The sequence below is a fragment of the Choloepus didactylus genome, chromosome 5 (genome assembly GCF_015220235.1).
Source record: "Choloepus didactylus isolate mChoDid1 chromosome 5, mChoDid1.pri, whole genome shotgun sequence".
In the NCBI taxonomy this organism is placed as follows: domain Eukaryota; kingdom Metazoa; phylum Chordata; class Mammalia; order Pilosa; family Megalonychidae; genus Choloepus; species Choloepus didactylus.
Genome location: NC_051311.1, coordinates 115,686,661 through 115,709,161, shown reverse-complemented (window position 1 = coordinate 115,709,161; position 22,501 = coordinate 115,686,661). Strand labels below are relative to the sequence as shown.

The window sequence follows — 22,501 nt, the reverse complement described above, 5'->3', positions numbered from 1 at the left end:
AGCTGGTGTGTGAATCAGGTGTAGCTGGAGGCCCTCACATGGTGAACCAATGGACACTCCCTTTAAAGATACTTCAGAGGTACTCAGAAAGGAGAATAGAAATGTATATAATTCTATTTTCTACTTGGAGCTCTTGCTGGTGGGAGTGATTCTTTAAGCTGGGAGAAACTTGGGTCCTCTCAGAGTTGGGAGTCAGTAGGGGAAAGTCATTAAAGAGATAATTAGTACCTGTATTCTCAAAAGTAGCTAAGTACTAAATGGAACAGATGGCAATAGGACACTAGAATCACAAAAGTGGCCTTAAGCAAAAGAGAAATATACATAATTATGAGAGTAGAGATTAAAATTATTAAGTCAGTAATAAAGCATAAGGAGTTTTCCCCATTCTTTTCAGGCTTTTTAAAAAATCTAGAGATATTTTAGAGTTTGTAAGTAGAAAGTAAAGTAAATTAAAGGATGGACTGTTTTTTCTGTGTAAACAATTTCACCATTCTTATAATCCATGATTTTTGTACTGTTGAATGTAGTGAGCTCTTTTCTCATAAAAGGACATGGGCAAAACTGGATCTAGGGCAGAGAGCAAGGAAGAGCTGGGTAAAAACCTGACTCTGTCTCTCCTCTGTTTTTTTCTTTATAACTTTAGTGAGGTATATCTTACATAAAACAGAATTTACCCATTTCAAGTATATAATTCAATGATTCAATGCTCATTGATCAATTATTTTTAAAGTAAATTTACCAAGATCTGCAATCATCACCATAAATCAGTTTTAGAACATTTTCATCACCACAATAAGAGCCTTCATGACCATTTACAGTTAGCCCCCATTTCTGTCCCTGGCCCCAGACAGCCAATAACCTTTCCGTCTCTATAGATTTGCCTTTTCCAGACATTTCTTGGAAACAGAATCCTACATATATGGTCTCTTGTATCTAGCTTCTTTCATTTAGCATGTACAGTATTTCATTTGTTTTTATTGCTAAATAGTATTCTATATTGTAGATATACCACATTTTGTCTATCCACTCATCAGTTGGTAAACGTTTAGGTTGTCTCCAATTTTGGGCTATTGTGAATAATACTACTAAAAATTTTGTTTGGACATGTGTTTTCATTTCTCTTGAGTAGAAATCTAGGAGTGGAATTGCTGGATTATATGGTAAATTTTCTTGAATGTTTTTAAAAACTACCAAACTGTTTTTCAGAATGGTAGCACTAGTAAGGTATGAGGTAATTGTGGCTTCCTCCTGGCCCTGCCTCTTAATAGCTGTGCAGCCTTGGGCAAACTTCAGTTTCCTCTTTAATAAAACAGGTGGGATGAGGAACTGACATGTACCAGGTGCCACTTCATGCTAGACACTGTGATAGGAGCACTCCCTGCCTTGTCTTGCTTCATTCTTTTTTTTTCCCCCACTGATTAGAAATTCAATATTTTAATGATGTCCAGTTTCCTCTAAAATATCTACAGATTCAAAGCAATATCAATAAAAATTCACAGTGTGCATAAACAACTATCAATCTGAATTTAAAAATGTATAAGGAATTAAAACATGTATAGGCTAATATTAGCCAATGAAAAATGTTTTACTAGAGATGTTGTGGACTTACAGAACAATCATGCATAGAATACAGGATTCCCATATACCACCCCACCACCAGCACTGTGCTTTGGAAGTCTCACTTCATTCTTATCCCCTTGAAATGTAGCTATGGTTTTCTACATATCTGGTGAATTTACTGAGGTTCAGAGAAGTTAAGTAAATTACTCATCATTGTAATGCAGGATTGTTTGAATATCAGATTGTATCAAATAACATATATGAACATTCCTAGCACAAGGTTGGACACATGGAAGGTGGTTTAATGAAGAGATTTTTATTTCTCTGCTACTTCCCATCAGCCACATCTCAAATAGGTCTAACCACTGGGCCTGACCTACCCTAATCAATATTATCACTTTCCTGGGGATAGTTCCCTACTATGAAATTGTCATGCCTCAGAGAAACTGAAAAACCCAAACAGAGCTTACCCTGCCCCTCTAGTGGCAGAAATGCTACGTAAGTAGCATATTCTATGTTGCATAAATTAACAGAAACAACATAGTTTGGAATGTGGTTATCTCTCTTAAGGGTTGCTTTTTATTCTTGTCTCTTCTTTTTTCCTTTCTATCTCTTCTCTCTTTGGGGAAGAAATTCTCAAGGGTGGTAATTACTTTTACATATTCCAGAAAGGGGAAGTTATGAAAAAAAAAAAAATGAAGGTTACTGTATATGTCAGAGTTCTCTAGAAAAAGAGAGCTGACAGGATGTTTATTATAGGAATTGGCTCACATGACCATGGGGATTGGCAAGTATCAATTCCTAAGGGCAGGTCACAGGTTGGGAACTCGATGTTGACATTAAATCTCCCAGTTGAACTGCAAGTTGGGAACTCTGATAAAGGATTCAATGAATTCCCCAGGAGCAGCTGGCTGCCTGAGTAGAGAGAGAAACTCTTTCTGATGTCTAAAATCTTCAGTTCTCCTCTTTAAGGACTCCCAACTGATTGGTTGAAGAAACATCTCTCATTGTTGGAATCAGGTTCCTCTGTTGATTGTAGATGCAATCAGCTACAGATATAATCAACCGACTAATGATTTAAATCTGGGAAATATCCTCAGGGTAACAATCGGTCCAGTGCTTGCTTGATCAAACAACTGGACAGCATAACCTTGCCAAGTTGACACAGGAAATTAACCACAGTTGCCAAGAAGTGAATTGATATGATTGATTCAAAATGGACCCATATCAAGTGGTTTAAAGATTGCATAAGTAGAAAGAAAGAAAGAAAGAACAACAGAACAAAAGAAAGAAAGAGAGAAAGAAGGGGAAAGGGAGAAAGAAAACAAAGAGAGGTAACAGTGTCAAGTATAGGAAAGGGATATGGGATAAAAAAGCTCAATCAATATCTTAGTAAAATTAAAGGGTTTTTAGATTTTTAAAATACATTTTTGAAAATATATTTTATTATGAAATATTATTCAACATAAAGTTACAAAATAAGTAACCTATCAGTCATTGTGTCTTTTTAGGGAGAACCTGGTGTCAGAGGCCCTCCAGGCCCCTCTGGACCTCGAGGACTAGGAACCCAAGGACCAAAGGTGAGTCCTCGTGTCTGTACTCTGTGGGAGGATGAGATACCATCAAGGTGAAGGGACAACCAAGTCGACACTGACATCACAATAAGTGTTAATTTTAGTATTGACTTATTCTTCCTTGATTGCTGGTAGAAAGCCTAATTTTGTTGTATCATGTGAACCTTTAGTAACATAGAAAATTTATGAAGTTTATGAAGAATTAGTTTCCCTAAAAGAAATTAGAAAGTCGATCTCTCTTTTAAAAGTAGTTGCAAAGTGCCCCAAGTATTGTCAGAGGTGCCTGAGGTGGCCCTTGAACAGGTCACCAGCTAATGTATCTATCCTGCCATGGGTTTGTCATCTACCCTGTCAGGGCATCAGTGCAAGGGTCTGGTTTTATTGTCCCCATACAAGGTAGGAGGGATTTCCTTTGTCCCCCTCTGCTTTCATTTCTATTTTTCCTCCTTTTACCATGTTCAATTTGGTGATTATCCATCCTTTTAATCTTTTAATCCAGTGTTTCTCCCTGAGGATGATTTTGCCCTCCCCTCCCTGGAGACATTTTTAGGTGTCACCACTGGGGAAGGCGGGTAGGGGCCAGGGACACTGCTAACATCTAACAGTGACAGGACAGCTTATGATAACAAAGAATTATCCAGCTCAAAATGTCAATGGTGCTGAGAGAGAGAAATCCTGTTTTGATTGTTTAATTCACTTGTTTAACAAATGTTTCTTTGGTTTGTTTGAAAAGTAAGGTAAAGAAATATCAGGCACATTCATAGGAAGAACAGGTGTCCTTGAGCCATCCGTTACAAATTCCAAACCCAAGACCATTTATTTGTACCCAAATGTATAGAAGTGAATTAGTACCACATTATCAGAGAGGAAAGGGAAAAAGGCTTACAGATTTTACTGACAGTCCTAGAATTACCAAGATTCCCAGTTTATACTTGTTTTTTTTTCCTATCAACTCTATTTTGGTGGTAGGCTATATTTAACCTTACAGATCACTTTATATGAATGGAGAGCCCCCAAACTGTTAGTAGTAATCATCACTGGATGATGGGAAGATGGGTATATTTTATTTTCTTCTTTATTGACACCTTCATTTCTGATTTTTTTTTTTCCAGTGAGCAGGTGTTCTACTTATAGTTAGAAAAGATAAAGCTTTTTTCCATACTGGAAAGAAAAAGACTGACTTATACAGTAACTTACATTAACCCAGCATTGCCCAAATCTTCTTCCATCAAATTTTAATTTGGTTAACAAGTGAAAATCCACCCCATCAAGGGGCTTTTTTTATGTTGCCACTCCTATGTGAATATAGACTTGGACAGGGATCATGTTTTTTGTTCTGTGCAAAATCTGGCAGATTGTGGGTATTTGTATATTAATTGTTGAGTAACTTATGTGCTCTTGGTGACTAAATTCAAAATTTATGTCTTTTCCTGTATTGGTATTGCTGATGATTTTTAGTGAATATCAAAGTTCTGTTGCTTCTATGAGTCACTATTGGCATCAGCAGGGAGTGGTCATAGAAGAAAGCTTCTCCTTGACCTAACTGTATTTCACCCCCTTTTCCTTCCCTGCTCTCCTCTCCCCACCCTTAACCTGTTCCTGCTGCTGCTTTTGGCTTCTTACAGGTGAAAGTCTCAAGAAAAGGCTTTTAAGTGCCCAGCCATCTCTCGACATGTGAACACTCCAGCTGAAAAGTTAAAAGGGAAAGAGCCAGACCAGCTCTGTCTCTTCTCTTTCAATTGCTGCCCTCCCTTTGCTATGTTGAACTTGGTGTAGAAGTTTTACATCAGGCTCTCTGCTGATGCTTGTTGCATGCCTTCTGCTTCCAAGTCCCTGGCTGCTTCTGCACATACCCTGAACACTTTGTGCCTGTTTTCTATGGTTGTGGAGAGTGAGTTAACAAGTAAGTATGTAGAACAGTTTTCCTTATGGTATCGGTCACAGTTAACTAGTTTATCTACATCTGTATTATTCTAACAATATTCTGTAATTAAAAGTATAATTTTTTAAATAAAAAAAATTTAATTTGGGAACTTCTTGGTTAAATAAAGTAACTTCTCTATTGTGGGACTTCTTAGATGCTTTAATATATTAATGTGCACTAGAATTTCCATGGGGAGGCACAGACTGGAGTGTAGAACATTTTCCAATCTTATTTGACTACAGAAGTCAAAGGTTATGTTGTAAAGAACACATACTGGGAAATGCTACTTTGTCCTATTGCTTCATCTATAGATTTTCTTAAAAATTCTAACCAGACCAATCCACATAATATCTACTATATCTTTAAACCCAACTCCAGTGAATGCATAAAATTTGCTCTTTAGATGGAGCAACATATTAAAGTCTACAAAGTGTAAAACCAGTTGTTCACAGTACCATCATATAGTTGTGCATTCATCATCACAATCAATTTTTGAACATTTTCATCACTCCCCCCCAAATAATAAAAATAAGAATAAAAATTAAAGTAAAAAGAACACCCAAGACATCCCATCCTCCCTATTTTTTGTCCCCATTTTTCTACTCATCTGTCCATATACTAGATAAAGGGTGTATGAACCGCAAGGTTTCCACGATCACACGTTCTCGCCATGTAAGATATATAGTTATACAAAGTTTTTCAAGAATCAAGACTACTGGGTTGCAGTTCAACAGTTTCAGTTTCAAGTATTTCCTTCTAGCTACTCCAATACACTAAAAACTAAAAAAGGATATCTATATAATGTGTAAGAATAACCTCCAGAATGACTTCTCAACTCCATTTGAAATCTCTCAGCCACTGAAACTTTATTTTATTTTATTTCACTTCCCCTTTTGGTCAAGAAGGCTTTCTCAATCCACGATGCCAGGTCCAGGCTCATCCCTGGTAGTCATGTCCCACACTGTAGAGAGATTTACACCCTTGGGAGTCATGTGCTGTAGAAGGGGGAAGGCAGTGAGTTGACCTGGAGACTTGGCTTAGAGAGAGAGGCCACATCGAGCAACAAATGAGGTTCTCTGGGGGTGACTCTTAGGCACAATTATAAGTAGGCTTAGCTTCTCTTTTGCAGTAACAAGCTTCATAAGGGCAAGCTCCCAAATCAAGGACTCAGCCTTCTAAATTAGTAGACCCCAATGCTTATGAGAATATCAGTAATTCCCCAGGTGGGGAAGTTTAATATTTCCACATTTTTCCCCAGTCCTTCAAGGGGGTTTTGCAAATACATTTTTATTCTCTGCCCAAATTACTCTGGGATATATCAGGGCTTCACACTAATCTGTACAAACCAACCAGATCTTACTCCCTATTCAAAGTTTCAATGGAGTTTTATTAGGTTACAGATTCATAGCTCTAAGGCCATGAAAATGTCCAAATTAAGGCATCAAGAGGAAGATACCTTTTCTGAGGAAAGACTGCTGGCATCCGGGGTTCCTCAGTCAAGTGGAAAGGCACATGACGACATCTGTTTGTCCTTCTCTCCTGGTTTCAATGGCTGTCTCCAAATGTCTCTGGGTGTTTCTCTCTCAGCTCCTTTGGGTTCTTGCTTGTTTCTCCTGGGGCATTTATCTCTAAGCTCACTGGGTTTTTACTGTCTTTTATCCTCTTCACGAAGGACTTGGGTAAAGGATTAAGGACCCACCTTGAATGGTCTGGGTCACATCTCAATTCAAATAGCCTAACCAAAAGGTCCCACCCACAATAGGTCTGTCCCCACAAGAATGGATTAAAAGAACATGGTCTTTTCTGGGGTACATAACAGATTCAAACCAGCACACAGCCCAAGCTGACCAGGCTAGTGGGCCTCCACTTCTGCTTATGCTAAGCAGCTCTGCCTTCTCTCTTTATTTATATTTGGATAATATGTAAAATTTTGTTTGCAAAGGGTTTGTTTGCTCTGTGGCTTAAAAATATTTGAAAAACACTGCTTTATTTAAAACATGAATAGCTCATAGGGAATGTGGGTGAAGGTCCTATCAGACTGAAGTAGAAACAAAGCTGAGAGTAGTAATACTTAGGTTATTTCTTCCTAAATCCTCTTACACTTTCTCTTCAATTTCTCCCCATCCTCCAACAGGGTAACATTGGTCAGAAAGGCTTGCCTGGCCCTCCTGGCCCCCCTGGCCATGGCTCTCAAGGAATTAAAGTAAGTTACCTGACATGCTAGAATCACCTCTCAATTGACTAGGGTGATGATATGGGAAGAAGTTATGAATAATACAAAATATAGCTATTGTAAACTGGATTTAATGTAAGCTTAGCAGTTAAAAATGCATCCAATATTTAGAGACATCATTCAAAAACTGTACAAATGATATAAGTACAATAATTTCATGGATACTAAACATTACATAAATTGCTTGATGAAAAATTTAACTGTAACAGTTGTTTGTGCTGGTTTCTGAGCTGACTGGAGAATTTATGCCGAGCTGCATGTTCCCTTCCTCTTACCCTCCTCATCTGCATCTTCCTTCATTAGTCCAGGGCTTCTCAATCCTAGCTCACAATGAAATCACCTGAGGAGCTTTTAAGTAATACTGATGCCTAGGCTCTACCCCAGAGGAATGAAATCTGAATCTCTGAGGGTAAAGCTTGAGACTGTAGGTTTAAAGGCTGCCCAGGTGATTCTCATGAACATCCTGGGTGAGAACCACTGCTCTAGGCGCAGAGTCAGAGGATTGAAATTCACAACCATCTTCATTTGGCTTTATTTTTGCTTCAGCAGTGGCAAGCCTGTCTAGCAAGGTGGGACACCCAAGGTTTCCCATGTCTTAGTAGAAAAAAATTGGCATCGGAAGGTCACCAAGTAATTTTGAATAATTCTCTCTTCTATGTCTTACATGTTGATTTTTTTTAACTGACACATCCTCACCCTCTATTTTTTTGTCCCCAAATAAACTTCTATTGTTTCTACCATTGTTATGCTTAGAAAAGGAGTAATTCACCCCTGGATACTTAAAATTGACTCTAAAAAAGTGGAAACATTCAGAAGGAACTCATTTTCAACCAGCAGAACTTCTTAATGAATGGGAAACAGTAGCAGCTTAAGATAATAAATGTGAAAATCCCATGTTGAAATTAAAATGCCTACTCCTGTGGAGAGAGAGGGAGCTTAGTCAGGAGTAAAACTCCTTGAATGTGTGTTGATCCTCCCAGTCCGTGGCAGGCCTTTTAAATAACAGTCATTCATTCATCTGGCTGGGTATTCAAGCAAAGACCAAGAAGTTAACATGTTGTCCATAGTGTTCAAGCACTGGAAAATACAGCAGAAATCTGCTTCCTCATAAACAACATCACTCACTAAACTCTACAGTTAAAGGAGGGACGTACATGGTTTTGCATAAGTTTGCTTTAGCAGGATCACCAGTCTTGTCACCAACGTGAGCTCAATTCACATGTGCTGTTGGTTCAGTCCCTCTACTTCTTTAATCTGATGCCAGTTTTCTGCCCTCTATTGTCTGGGAGATATTTTCTTTTCAGGTAGGAACACCTTGCTGTTACTTTTAATTAGTCCTCACCCGTTGTGACTCACCAGGCTTCCCGCCCTTTTACATGTCCTCCATGTTCAAACTCCATCCTGAGAAACTAGATCGTGAAGGCTCCCATCATAGGGAAAGAACCAAAATGAAAACTGCCAGATATCCAGTCGTGTCCTGTCAGATATGAGATAAGCTTTTCCTCCACTCAGGGTTGTGGCCTGATACAGCTTGGCAGTGAGCCTTGACAAAGGCTGACTCATAAAACCAACTTTTCCCTAAGGACTAATTGCTCATTTTCTTGTCCCATGGTTGTACCATCACTGCAAAAGGGAGAAAACTGAAACATCAAGTTGGCTGTTTTCTTCTCGAGTCACTTTAAGGCTATATGATCAGTGAAATTTCATTTCTTACACTCATTCATTGATTTATTTCCCACACCTTTGTAAAAGCCATTTGAATCAATAAAACTTGCTTCTGTTTGTCTGTCTTCTTAGTAGGTTTTGAGGTAAGCTCTTCTGTTAACCTTTAATAATGGACCTGAATTAGACTGTCTCCCTATGCCATCCCAACCACAGGGAAAATAAAGGCTTGGGTTGCAATTGCAGAAGGGATTTGTTCCAGCATCCACCTAGCTTTGTTTCTGGTATATCGGTTCTTCAGTTATTCATTCATTTGTTTATTCAACCAACCAACCAACTAATACTGATTGAGCACCTTTTGTGTCAAGCAAAAAAGTTAAGTGCTGGGATAAAATGGTAAGTAAAAGAGATATGGACTTAGTCCTTATGGAGTTTACAGGCTATAAAACAATTCTGCTTTGAGCTCCAGAAAGTATAGAGGGGGTGCAATAGAATGAAATGGGGCTCCAGGGGTAGGCAAGGCTACTGCAGGATCTCGTAGGCTACAGTAATGAGTTCAGTCTTAATCCTAAGAGCAATTGGAAGTCAGAGAAGAGTGACATTATCAGAAAGGTATTTAGAAAAGACACTCTGACTCCCAACCATAGATGGATTGGGGTGTCTATAAAGAAAGTGGGAGATCCCTTTCCTATGCCCCTGTGTATTCTCCTGATTCTCCATGTGAAAGAGTACTCTATAGGAAAACCCTCCCCCTGCCTTTCCTGGGGTTCTGGGACCACCCAGGGCCACTGCCATGGCAGCCCCGGTCCTGGACCAGCCTGAGAGCATGGCAAGCTCACACACCCCGCCACCCCACCCCGTGGCACCTTGGCAGCCCCCCGCAGTTCCTCTAGGCCCCCTGTGGCCCAGCTGGCTCTGCACTACAGAGGAGCTACAGCTCCTCCAGAGGCCCCAGTGCTTTATCCCAACCACAGATGTCCTGCTGATTGGATGGATGAATATAAGACTGTGGCTCCATGGTCCCAAAGCAGCCTTGGTCTTCCTGGATCCTGGCCTCTGGATTGGTGTAGGTCAGGAGGTTGTATGCCATCCTTTAGTCTCACTGTGAGACTCCAGCACCAACCATCCCCTAGATAGAAATTCTAGATATACCAGAAATCTCCCGGGTTAAGTCAGGAGGGAGAAGGTGTAGGGCTGAGTGTTGAGGAATTCTGTGATGTGCCAGCTAGTCCTTGAGGGGCCAGGAGGGCCATAATGAGTGGGCAGGCCAGTCCAGTTAAAGGGCCAAGCATGAAGACAGACAGAAATGGCTTCTTCCCTCAGTCCTCAGACCTCCTCATGACCTGTGCTAGTCTCCCTCCCTCCATTTTTGTTCAAGTCAATTCCAGGGTCCTGATCAGTCCTTACATCCCCTTAGTACTCTCTCTCATAGGATCAGGAGGCCCTTTTATAAATAAGATTCCTAGTGGCCATCCTTGACTTTCAGGAGTTTCTGAGGTAGATTCGTGGACCACACACGAATTAAAGTTAAAAGAATTAATTTCCATGCTACTGGCTTCAGTTCTTCCTTTAGAACCAAGCATGACTGTTCCAACCCTGGCCTCCATGTAGTTAGTCTGTAGCCAAGGATGGGCTAAGATTTTGGGCCTAGCCAATTTGTTATCAGTGTTTTTTGTTTGTTTGTTTGTTTGTTTTTAAAACAAACAAAGCTGCAGTGACTTGTGGGGGAACTTAGTGAACACTATCTAACAGAACTTCTAATGTCTCCAGAGCTGAAAAATAGTAATTATTGCAGTGGCCACATGGTCCCAGAGCTAACAGATCAACCAGGGGCCTGGAAATGGAGGGAAACTCGGTCTGTTGGTCCCTCCCCTCTCTCTGTAATCTGGCCACAGTGGTATGTAGGAAGAGAATGCAGACCTTGCCCTGAATCCCGGCTCTGATTCTTTCTAGTGTGTAACCTTGGATAAATCATTTATCTTTGTTGAGCCTCAACTTTCTTATCATTAAAATGGGGACAATAAAGCCAATTTCATAAGTTATGGTGAAAATAATATGGTTGAATAGTGGGTATTCAACCAGAGCTTGGTTTCTGGAGTCAGCAGGTTTGAATCATGGCATCTCCACTTCCTAGTATTACATCTTTTCCTCAGTTTCCAAACTTGAGTAGTGGGGATAACAATAATACTGTTTCCTAAAATTATTGTGAGGAATAAGTGAAATTAAGTGAGATAGTATGTGCAATGTGTTTATCAAAGGCTTAGCACACAGTTATATATGCAGTAAATATTAGTAATTATTCATGTCATTATCCCTTCCTATTTCTCTTCCCTTTTCATGAATCCCTTTTGTATTTTCCAGGAACATTCTGGCATGCCAGAATTCTGACATTCAAGTGATTTAATGTTTTAAAACATAATAAATTGGTTGTAGTGGTTAGTATACTCCTGGCTACAGTACCAAATAGACTCCAAGATACACAATGGCTCAAACACAGTAGAGGTTTTGCTCACATAACAATTCAGTGTCGGCATTCTTTGTTGGTAGGCAATTTTCAGAGAACCTGGACTTCCATTTATGGTCCTCCATCCCCTGGGCCTCTGTACCACTTACAACCAGTGGGCGAAAAAGGAGACTGTGTAAAAGCATATCTGCTTCTTTAAAGTCTTGTCCAGGCGATGACACATATCACTTCTGCCCACATCTAATTGGCACAACTGGTCACATGGTTATACTTAATTGCAAGAGAGGCTGGGAAAGATCACCTGGCTGTGTGCCCAGGAAGAAGACGAACCAGGGGATTGGTGAACAGCTGGCAATTACTGCCACACATAATTTAATCTGTTTCTAGGAAAGATGGAAAATTTTTAATTATTGTTCTGAAGTATATTGATGCTTCCGTAATTAATGTTGCTAGACTGGGTCTTTGCCATTTTGGGCTTAATTTGATTTTTGAAATCAAAACTCTCCATATAATATGTGAGCATTTTTGCCTTCATTGTTTCACAACAGAAGAGGCAACAAAAACAAGCCTGGTCTCCATGGCAGCTTCCAGAGTGCCTGTCACTGTCCTGATATGTGAAGTGCAGCCTCTCTCCTAGGTTTGCAAGGACTGGGTTCAGGCCCATCATTTGTTTTATCCCATCTTAAAAAGAAAGCCTTAGAGCCTTGAAATGTTCTTACTTAGTTCCAGCAACATCAGGAGTACCAGTGGATGACTTAGAATTTGTCTGAGTTGTCGGGCTAGCTCCCAGCCAAATAGCTAGAGGAGGCTTGAGGTTCCATGGGGCCAGGAAAAGAACAGAAAATGCTTACTCCAGTCTATAGCAAAGCCAGAGCAGAGGGTGAGGGGCACCAGAAACCTTGCAGATAGTTGTGGTTCAAGCTGGGGAGAGATGGGCAGAGCACCAGAGGAGGGGGGCGAAGCTGGCATGAAGAGCTAGCAACTAGTCTCAGGCAGGTAATAAGGGGAGGGTCAGTGTCCTGAGAGTTACTTGGGATATCAATAGCAATTGACACATGCAAGGTGTGATGGTGGGTGCGTCAGTCCAACTGGCAGGGCCTAGCATGGAAGCTGCTAGAAAACGGCTTCTCTGATTTGGGAGTTCAGGGTGGAACTCAGAGCTTTGTAAGATTCTCATCTCAGTGTTTAAGGTGGTTAAGCTGGTCGATTTCTTTGTGTTTCTTTAATTTGTTTCCATAAACTCCAAATACACTTTTAAAGCATCAGGTATTTTGGTACCTTCTGGTGCCCCTTCACTAGAAAAGCTAACGAGTTAAAGAATGTCAAGATTCTGTAGTGGAACTTTCACATGCAGCTGCCAGTCTTCCATTTGCTTCCTGCTTCGGAACTGATGGCTTTGAAAGTGTTTCCAGAATCCTTTCGACTAGATTTCTGGTTAGAGTATGCCTATTACAGCATGGAAATTGCCACCCTTAAAGGCCAAATAGCAATGATTTATTCATTGAAATGTAGTTGGCTTAAGGAGCAAAAAGACCCAGATATAAAAAGTTGGGGATCGGTTTGATATGCACTAAGAGGGGTTAAGAAATAGTGACTTCAGGAAGTCTTATGTCCCTGTGTTGCTGGTAGTCAAGTTAAAAAGAAAACAGATAGGATTTAGTTTTCTAAACTCATAACCTGCTATATAACGGGGTTAATATTACCAAGATAGTAATATGTAACACACACACATATATATATAACATATGTTAACTTTCTGGTGTTTGAATTTAAAATTTTCTGTTCTATGTACGTGGAAATATTTTGTGTTCAAGGAGCATGATGTATACAACCTACTCCCAAATGTTTAGAAAATAGATAGATAGATAGAATGATAGAATGATAGAGCAAATGTGATAATTGGTGGATCTGAATGTCTGGGTAGGGGTATATTGGAGTTCTCTGTATGAATTTTTTATTATTTTTGCAACTGTTCTATAAATTTGAAATTATTTCAAAGTAAAAAGTTTAAGGCAAAACATTTTTTTTCTTTCCCCCTCTTGACCACAAACAACAGCAACAAAAATAGAAAACAAAATGAATCTTGATAATAGTACAGTCACTGAATTGAGCTTGCACATGCGTGAGACACTAAATTGAAACAACCGAGTTAGTAACGTGGCATAGATTTTGTGTGCACTCACACCAGAAACCATCCTTGAATTAACTTATGATACTTTTCCCTGTGTTTTTTAAATAGCCACAATGATTCCTGCCAATGAAAAGGAGGAACTGAAACCACATGAGAGGCTTAAACATTTCAATAGTTAGGTACTCTGGGATTACACCTGCCAGAATGCCTGTGGCAGGGGAGAGCTGAGACTAAAAATGGATCCTGGCCGTCAAAGCCACACACCTAGTTTCAGACAGCTAAGGCATCCCCATACCTTTATGCATTTTTATATGTTTAAGCCAAATTGAAAACAATTGTATGGGTTAAAAATCACAATCCAATGTGCTGAGCCCATGGTATTCTCAGTACAGGTTGTACAGGTGAGGGACAGCTAGCATTTATTAACTGGGGTGAACACTGAGACCATTTGTATTTCTTATCTACACTTTCATTTACATCCTGGATCAAGTGGCTGTCATTCCTTCAAGCCAGTTAGGAAAAAAGGATACTGTTTTTTCCTTCCCGAATCTGAAACTGAAGATATAGTAGGGTGTTTTCCTCTCTCAATCTTTCATTATTAAGTTTCCTTTTTAAAATAGCCAATTCCCTAAATCAGAATTGGAATGAAAATTTTAGACTCTCAAATTATCAGGCTTGAATCATCATTAATTATTACCAGCTTATATTTATTGTCTATGTTCTGGTTTGCTAATGCTGACTTTTTGCAAAAACACCAGAAAAGTATTGGCTTCTATAAAGGGGGTTTATTTGGTTACAGAGTTGCCATCTTAAGGCCATAAAGTGTCCAAGGTAAGGCATCAGCAAAGGGTACCTTCACTGAAAGATGGCCATTGGCATCCGGAAAACCTCTGTTAGCTCGGAAGGCACATGACTGGTGTCTGCTTGCTCCCAGGTTGCGTTTCAAAATGGCATTCTCCAAAATGTTGCTCTTGGGGCATTTTGTCCTCTTTTAGCTGCAGCTCCTCTTCAAAATATCACTCTCAGTTGGTCTCCAAAATGTCACTCACAGCTGCACTGAGTTCCTTCTGTTTGTCAGCTTTTTATATGGCTCCAGTGATTTAATTCAGACCCACCCTGAATGGGTGGGGTTAACACCTCCATGGAAATTACCCAATCAAAAGTCTTGCCCACAGTTGATTGAGTAATACCTCCAAGGAAACATTCAATCAATAGGTTCCAACCTAACGAACACTGATATATCTGCCCCCACAAGATTGCATCAAAGAACATGGCATTTTTGGGGACATAGTACATCCAAACTGGCACAGTCTATTTACCATGAACAAGGCCCTGTGTGCAATGGCCAGTGACCATCACGGAAATTTGCTAAACTCCTACTGCATACCTTATGCTGCCATTAACCTAAAAGGAAAATAAAATTTCTAAATAATTTTCTCCAAAGTAAATATTGTTCCCTACCCCAAGGTTTACGATGGTTCTTCCAATTCCAGAAGGAAATTCAAAGACAATGTTCAATGCTGTGTGCCAACTGTTTTTTTAAAAAGATTTAAAATACCTCCAAAAGTTAGAAAAATTATATGAAGGATTTCATTTGAGCAGTTACATATTGAAACTACTCATCATGCTATAAAAGGACGTAATTTATAACTATGATAAGAATGCTGTCAGTTTAAATTGGTCTAACTCTTTCTCTCCCCATCATTCCTTCCTTCCTCCCACCTACCCACTCATTCATATTTATCTAATATATAAAGATGCAAGTACAATATATGTATAACTCTTCATTCTTATAACAGATATTCTCCAGATGAAATCAAATTGAGTCAGGGATATGGATAAATTACTATTTGTTGTTGCTAACATATTTATAGCTCAGGAATTTCACTGTTGAAAATTTATAAAAGGCCTTTTGTCTTTCTCCCACCTATTGATGCTTGGTCAGAAGTAAGTTGCTAGTATTTATTTCCCTCTTCTCTTTTCAGCAAGCTAAGAGGTGACTTTACAACTCAGAGCCTTGAGCCCCTGGAGAGAGCTAGGGTCATATTATATTCTTAAACACATTTTTTTTTTTCATAAAATATTCTTAAATAGAATTTTTAAATAAATTACATGTATTATCTTAAGCCTCACCATTCTGTGAGGTAGGCCCTGGGAAACTAAGGCACAGAAATGCTAAGTTAACATGCCCAATGCCACTCAGCTAGGAAGCATTTGAGGTAGGATTTGAACTTAAATCGTCTGACATCAGAACCCAGGCTCACAGTCACTCTTCTTCCATACAGCCTTCCAGAGCCAGTCATATGTTGGAATTGCAAGTCAGGGTAGACGTCAGAAAGAGGAAACTGATCATTTTAAGGTTTTGCAAAGTAAATGTCACTCAAACTTTTTATTTGCATCTTGAAATTAAAGGTCAGCATTTCCAGATGTGAGATACATGCAGTAGGCCTTTTCTCCTGCTACTCTAATGTTTTTAAAAGGAAGCAGTATAAAAAGGAAATCTTTTCCCCCAAGTACAGTTCTGTCAGAAGACAGGGATTGGTCTTAGTGACCTTTTGAAATGAGTGCTAGGCTTATGTCTAGGAATTATGGTGGGATCTGGCCTGGCATGGGTAATAACCGCTACAGCCATCATATCTTCAAAGGCTTATCAAGTCCTTTCCGGGTTGGCGGGTTGCAGAACCTCCCCTTTTGTACGGCAGCCCTCTGTGAAAAGTCAACTTATCTACACTGTTACTGTTCTCACAAACATTTTAAGACCTTTACAATTGTTGGCTTTTTATTCTCTGAACCCTTCCTTTTCTGGTTACAATTATGTCTTCTCTCCTTAAATATAAGAAATGAGGGAAAATGGGGTAAAATTACCTGTTCAGGGTCACTCAGAAAATTCCAAACAAAGTCAAAATTATGACGTTTTATGGGTATTTGTAGCTCAAACTGACAGGCTCTGATGATAGCTCCAGAATAATCTTTCTTTCATCCTGTGAAAAATTCTTCAGTTGTTAGTTCTTCAGACGGCTTCTCACATTATTGGGGTCGTGGGAACTGGCGTTTAGCCAAACCAAAGGAGAAGAGCAAAGAGTACTGAAATGGAGAGAAATAGGCAGGAAAAGTGTCTGCCTCTAGACAGAGAGAGAGAATTAAGGAACAAAAAAAAAGGAGATAGGGACATAAAAGAAAGAGGAGGAAATCATTTGATGATTTTGGTAGGTATTATGTATAGAAATGCTTTTGGCCTTAAAGTCTTTTATTATCTGAAATTAATGAGTTAATGTCTTTTGATTAAGTTTTACTGGCATTCTATTTCCACTCTTTTACTCCAGTCTTTTTTTATCCTTTTATATTTTATATCTCTTTTAGACAACATGTATTTGGATTTTTTAAAATACAATATGACAATATATGTCTTTTGCTAGAGCATTCAGTTCATTTACATTTGATGTAATTACTGAAATATTTTGATTTATTTCTGCCTTCTAATTTTGGGCTATTTATCCCTCCTGTTCTATGGTTCCTTTCTCCCCATTTCTTTCTGTTTTAAAGTCAGATTAATTTTGTTTGTTTAGAAATCTTTTATCATTAGAGCATTTCACCTTTTGCAGAACATGTATAATGTACAGAAATTATTCAAGGCAACTTTTTACCGAACATTAATGTTTGGCTGAAATGTTATTTCAGTAGCAAAAACCATCTTCAGTTATAAAAAAATAATCAGAAACTTTACTGGATTTAATCTGCTTTTACAAATGTCCTAAGCAGTCTTAGGTAAATAATATTTTAAGCAGGGAAAAAGCACTAATGTTTAAATAGTTTGGTATATGATTTCTGTAGTTTATGTACATATATTAACTGATCTCTTTTATAGGAAACCTAACTAGAAGTCTATTGCTTGTACATTAAGTATTGCAAAATAAAGGCAAAAGCCAATCTCCTTTTAGCAAAAATACTCTCATATGTAACAACTGCAAGTATTAAAGATATTATTTAGTGGTTGATAATTATCTACTACAAAATATTAAACCAAATAGATTTACTGGACTGTTTTTCAGATTCCAGCTGCACACTGGCATCCAAAATAAGGATTTTTCCAGAAACAAAAGCTGCAGTACAATTTGGTTGGTGGTTGGTTTAGGTTAACACTACTTTTTTCCTTTAATTTTTTATCTTCCCCATTGTCCCGCACCCCCACCCTGCAGTGGCACTATATTATCAAAAATATTGTGATTAATTTTTAACATATTTTCCTTCTACTGGTTTGTAAGTTACACATTCTCTCTTTTTTCCTATTTTTTAATGCTTACTCTTTAAATTAAAATACACTTATCTTGTGAAAATCTAAAGGTAATCAATAGCTTTACTAAATTCCTGGTGGCAAATAACTTAGAACACTTTAATTCCATTTACCTTCCACCCTGATATTACTGTTGTTTTGATATTACTGTTGTTTTGTATTTTAATTAATCATTAACCCCTCAAGACATTATTCTATTTTTATACAATCACTGTTTATTCATAAATTTATCTACATATTTGCTGCTGTCTTTGATCTTTAATCCGTCTTGCATCTCAGACTGGAACCACTTTCCTTCTGCCTGAAGTACATTCTTCAGAATTTCCTTTGGTGAGGATCTTCTTTTCTAGAGTAGCCTCTTTCCCTATTTATTTTCCTGACAGTACCTTTATTTCTCCTTCATTCATAAAAGATATTTTTCTGAATATAAAATTATGGGTAACAGTTTTTCCTTGCAGTGCATGAAAAATTTTCCCCTGTCATTTGACTTTTATTATTGTTCTTGAGTATTCACCTGTCAGTCTAACTATTCCTTTGATGGTGATTTGTCCTTTTCTCTGTGACTTTTAAGGTTTTCTCTTTTTATTTGACATTTTATAGTTTCACTATAATGTGTCTATATGTGGATTTGTTTTTATTTGTTAGAAGATTTGTTTAAGAATTAAGGTTTATTAGAATTCTTGATTCTGTGGACTGGTATTTTTTATCGTCTCTGGAAAATTCTCTACCTTATCTCTTTAAAGATTGCTTCTGACCCAATATTCTGCTTTCTCTCTTTTTCTGGAACTCTAATTTGTTAAATCTTTCAATTCTTTCTATGTATCTTGTCCTTTTATATTTTCAATCCTGTTGTCTCTCTGAGCTACATTATGGCTTTGTTTTTTGTAGACTGATTTCCAGGTCACTAAATCATTCTTCAGCTGTGTCTAATCTGTTGTTTAACCAGTCCATTGAATTTTTAGCTTTAGTTATTTTTTTTTTTATTTCTAGAAATTCTATTTGATTTTTTTTAAAAATTCGTATGGTCATTTTATATAGTTACAGAGTATTCTTTAGAAAAAGAATTCAGAACATACAACATCCTTGCTTAAAAGACTTTAAAGTCTAACTATACTATTTTAAAATAATGCACAACATTCTGAATGTAATTAACAGCACTGAGTGCTGTTTATATTTGAATGTGGTTAAAAGGGGAAATTTTAGGTTGTATGTATGTTACTAGAATAAAAATTTTAAAAAAAGACCCATAGGATTGTACAAAACAGTGAACCCAAATGTAAATAATGGATTATAGTTAATAGTACAATTATAAAAATGTGCTTTCATCAATTGTAACAAATGTACCACACTAATGCAAGGTATTAATAATAGGGGAGTATATGGGAACTCGGTATTTTCTGCATGATTTTTCTGTAAACCCACAACTTCTCTAATTATAAAAAAGTTGCTACAAGTCTGTTTATGGTCTGGATGCTGCCAACTTCTCTGACTTTATCTTGCATCTCTCTTTACTTCACTCAATGTAATCCAGGCACACTGGATTTCTTCTTTTTGCTCAAAAGTAAAGATCATTCCTTCTGTAGGGCCTTTGCACTTGTTTCTTCTACTACACCTTGGACATGGCTGGTTTCTTACCATCATTTAAGTCTTGCTCAGATGTCTTCTCCTTAGAGAGGCCATCCCTGACCACACCATCCCATCACTACCCATCTCAGTCATTCTATCATATGATCTTGTATTGTTTTCATAGTGCAACCACCATCTGAAAATATCTGTTTCTTTGTTTACTTGTTTATTATCTCTCTTCTCCCTGTAAAAAGAAACTCTGTGAGAATAGAGACTTTATTTCTTTCATCCACCTCTAATTCCCTAGCACCTCGCGGAGTGTCTGGTGTATAGTAGATACTTAATAAATCTTTGTTGAGTGAATAAACAAATTAATGAGTAATTTAATGAATGCATAAAGGTTACATGGTGGGTGATGATAAAGCTCTACCTAGAACCTTATTGTTCAACCCAAAAAATGATTCATTCATATATGCTTTCATTCAACAATTAAACTCAATCACTAAAGAAGACCATAAATTTGTGAAATGATTAATTCTTATCAAATCATTATGTTTTACAGTAGAAGCACTTCACTCTTATAAATTGATATATTTGGTTGGCCCAACAGGTAAAAGTTTACTTGGAAAAGCTGGATTTGGCTTTCCTGACTGTAGATCTTCATAATCCAATTAACTATTACCACATTGCCACAGGATCATAATGGAAACCATAAAACTGAATATATTTGTTTGCTATGAATAAACCTGAGGGAATTGTATCTGATGAGTCTTTCATATGCTTACTAGGTTATGCTCAGTGATAGTCAGGGTACGTTTAATAAATTCTTGATTGAACTGATCAAGATCCTAATTGTAAAGGCTCATATTAATGAGTGAAAAAGCTAAGGGGAAGGAAACTTAATCTGTCATTGCCTTTTACTAGATCAGTCAATCATCATACAATGCTATTATACTTTCATGGTTCTCTTAGGTTAATAATTGAATTAGGAATAAATAAGAGACCCAGTGCTATCTAGATTTTCACAGCTTCGTGGTTTTTACCATGTAATTTCTGCCATGAAAATTGACAGATTTTCCCTGTGAATTCATATTTGTAGAGAAAACATTTAAAGAATAATCCTAACACATTCATTGTAAATTCTTATTCATTGGCATAAAGACAGTGAGCTTTTATGAGACTTTTTGGCATATACAATTAGACCTTTAAATAGTGGTTCTTAAATTTCAAAGCAGAAAATAGATTTTAAATCCATTAGAGTACTAGTCTTCTGAAAGTTCTCTAACTGGCTTTTTGGGTTTTTAGAAATGAAATTTGACGAGTCAGTTGTTCCCATTGTGATTATTATGCCAGGTTTAGAAAGAAAGAAATCTTTCACAGACCTCAATCTGTCCTTCCTTCTTAAATTACCTTATTGTTCTAATTTTGTATAGTAAACCATCATATTTGCTATGTTTTCATGCAAAGTATATACTTATATAATAGTGCACACACAGCCTTTGCTGGGATTATGAGATGTCTAAGGCTAATATGCAATGCATTTCAAAATATAATCTGCTTTTGTTTTGTGTATAAGGAAAAAATAAGCTTATTTATAAGCCTTTAGCTCTGATCTTTTTGCTCAAAATGAAGGATACCAGCTGCAGTATTCATTCTTGGCTAGTTGTATACAATTCTATTTCAACAATTCATGAAAAAATTTATTAAGCATGTATAAATGTGCCAGGCCCTTTTCTAGGTGCTTGGAATGTATGATGAGCACAATAGACAAAAATCCTTACCTTTATGGCAATGACATTCTATTGGCAATAAACATATTAAATAAATAAGTTATATAGTTTGCTTAAAAATGAAGACTGCTATGACACATAAAGAGAAAGCAGAGTGAGGGGGATGAAGGGGCATGGTGCAGTTTTAAGTGGGATGGTTACAGAAGACCGCATGAGAAGATACCATTTTGGCAGAGATCTGAAGCAGATAAGGGAGGGAGCCATGTGGACTTCCAGGAGAAGAGCATCCCAGGTGGAGGGAAGAGCTCATGCAGAGGCCCTGTGGCCATGGAAGGGTGCTTGGCATGTTAAGAAAAAAGAAAGCAAAGAGACCAGGGTGGCTGGAGACGATGAGGTCAAAGAGGTAGGTGCGGTGAGGTTGGGGCAGGGCCAGATCATAGGGAGTCCCTTGTAAGGACTTTGGGTTTTACTGAGAGTGAAGTGGGGGGGCTCTTTGTAGGGTTTTGACCAAAGGCACGATATGGTCTGACTTACTTTTTAAAAAAATTACTGTGACTCCTAGTTGGAAATAGACTATAGTGGCACCAGGATTGAATCAGGGAGGCTATTGCAGGAATGCAGGCAATTACAAATGGCATTTACAAAATCCAAGTTTTATAATCTAGTCCACATAAATTTAACTCCCTAGGAAAGGATTTATATATAGTGGCCTGTGTCAGAAAGCATAAACTTGTAATAGAAAACATTCCATGATGACAAAATTGAAGCCAGATACATAAATTGGATTCCAAATCTACGGACTGAATTTTATGCTGTTGAGCCAAACTGAACTGTATTTTATGTCTGAACTGTGGCACAAAAACCAAAGTATCCTAATCCTAGATGCATGTTTTCAGTATGCTTCTGAAGAGAACAAAGGTAGAATCCCTCCCTTTTCCTCTCTCCTCTATCTAGGATTATTGCCTGCTGAGACATAGGTGAAATTACAGGGCTGAGTACAAACACATCCCAGAAGTACTGCTCATCCTCACTCGACAATCACCACGGCCCAGTAAAAGAGGTGCCTGTCTTCTATTGGCCATTAAAAACATCCTGAAATGCATTTCTTTTCTTTTCTCTTTTCTTTTCTTTTCTTTTCTTTTCTTTTCTTTTCCTTCCTTCCTTCTTTCTTTCTTTCATTTTACTGAGATATATTCACATTAAAAACATCCTGAAATATATTCCTTTCCTTTCCTTTCCTTTCCTTTCCTTTCCTTTCTTTCCTTTTCCTTTCCTTTCTGTTCCTTCCTTCCTTCTTTCCTTCCTTCCTTCCTTCCTTCTTTCTTTCCTTCCTTCCTTCCTTCTCTCCCTCCCTCCTTTCATTTTA

At 37.9% G+C, this 22,501-nt stretch overlaps 1 protein-coding gene across 2 annotated transcripts in view; it reads left to right on the top strand.

Moving 5' to 3' along the window:
- COL28A1 (collagen type XXVIII alpha 1 chain) overlaps nucleotides 1–22,501 on the top strand; it is a 228,999-nt gene that overhangs the window by 164,957 nt on the left and 41,541 nt on the right. For both annotated transcript variants that reach the window (XM_037836765.1, XM_037836764.1), the window contains 2 exons: nucleotides 3,072–3,140; nucleotides 7,193–7,261. In XM_037836765.1, the coding sequence (XP_037692693.1) occupies nucleotides 3,072–3,140; nucleotides 7,193–7,261 (138 nt within the window). The remainder of the gene's footprint in view (nucleotides 1–3,071; nucleotides 3,141–7,192; nucleotides 7,262–22,501) is intronic.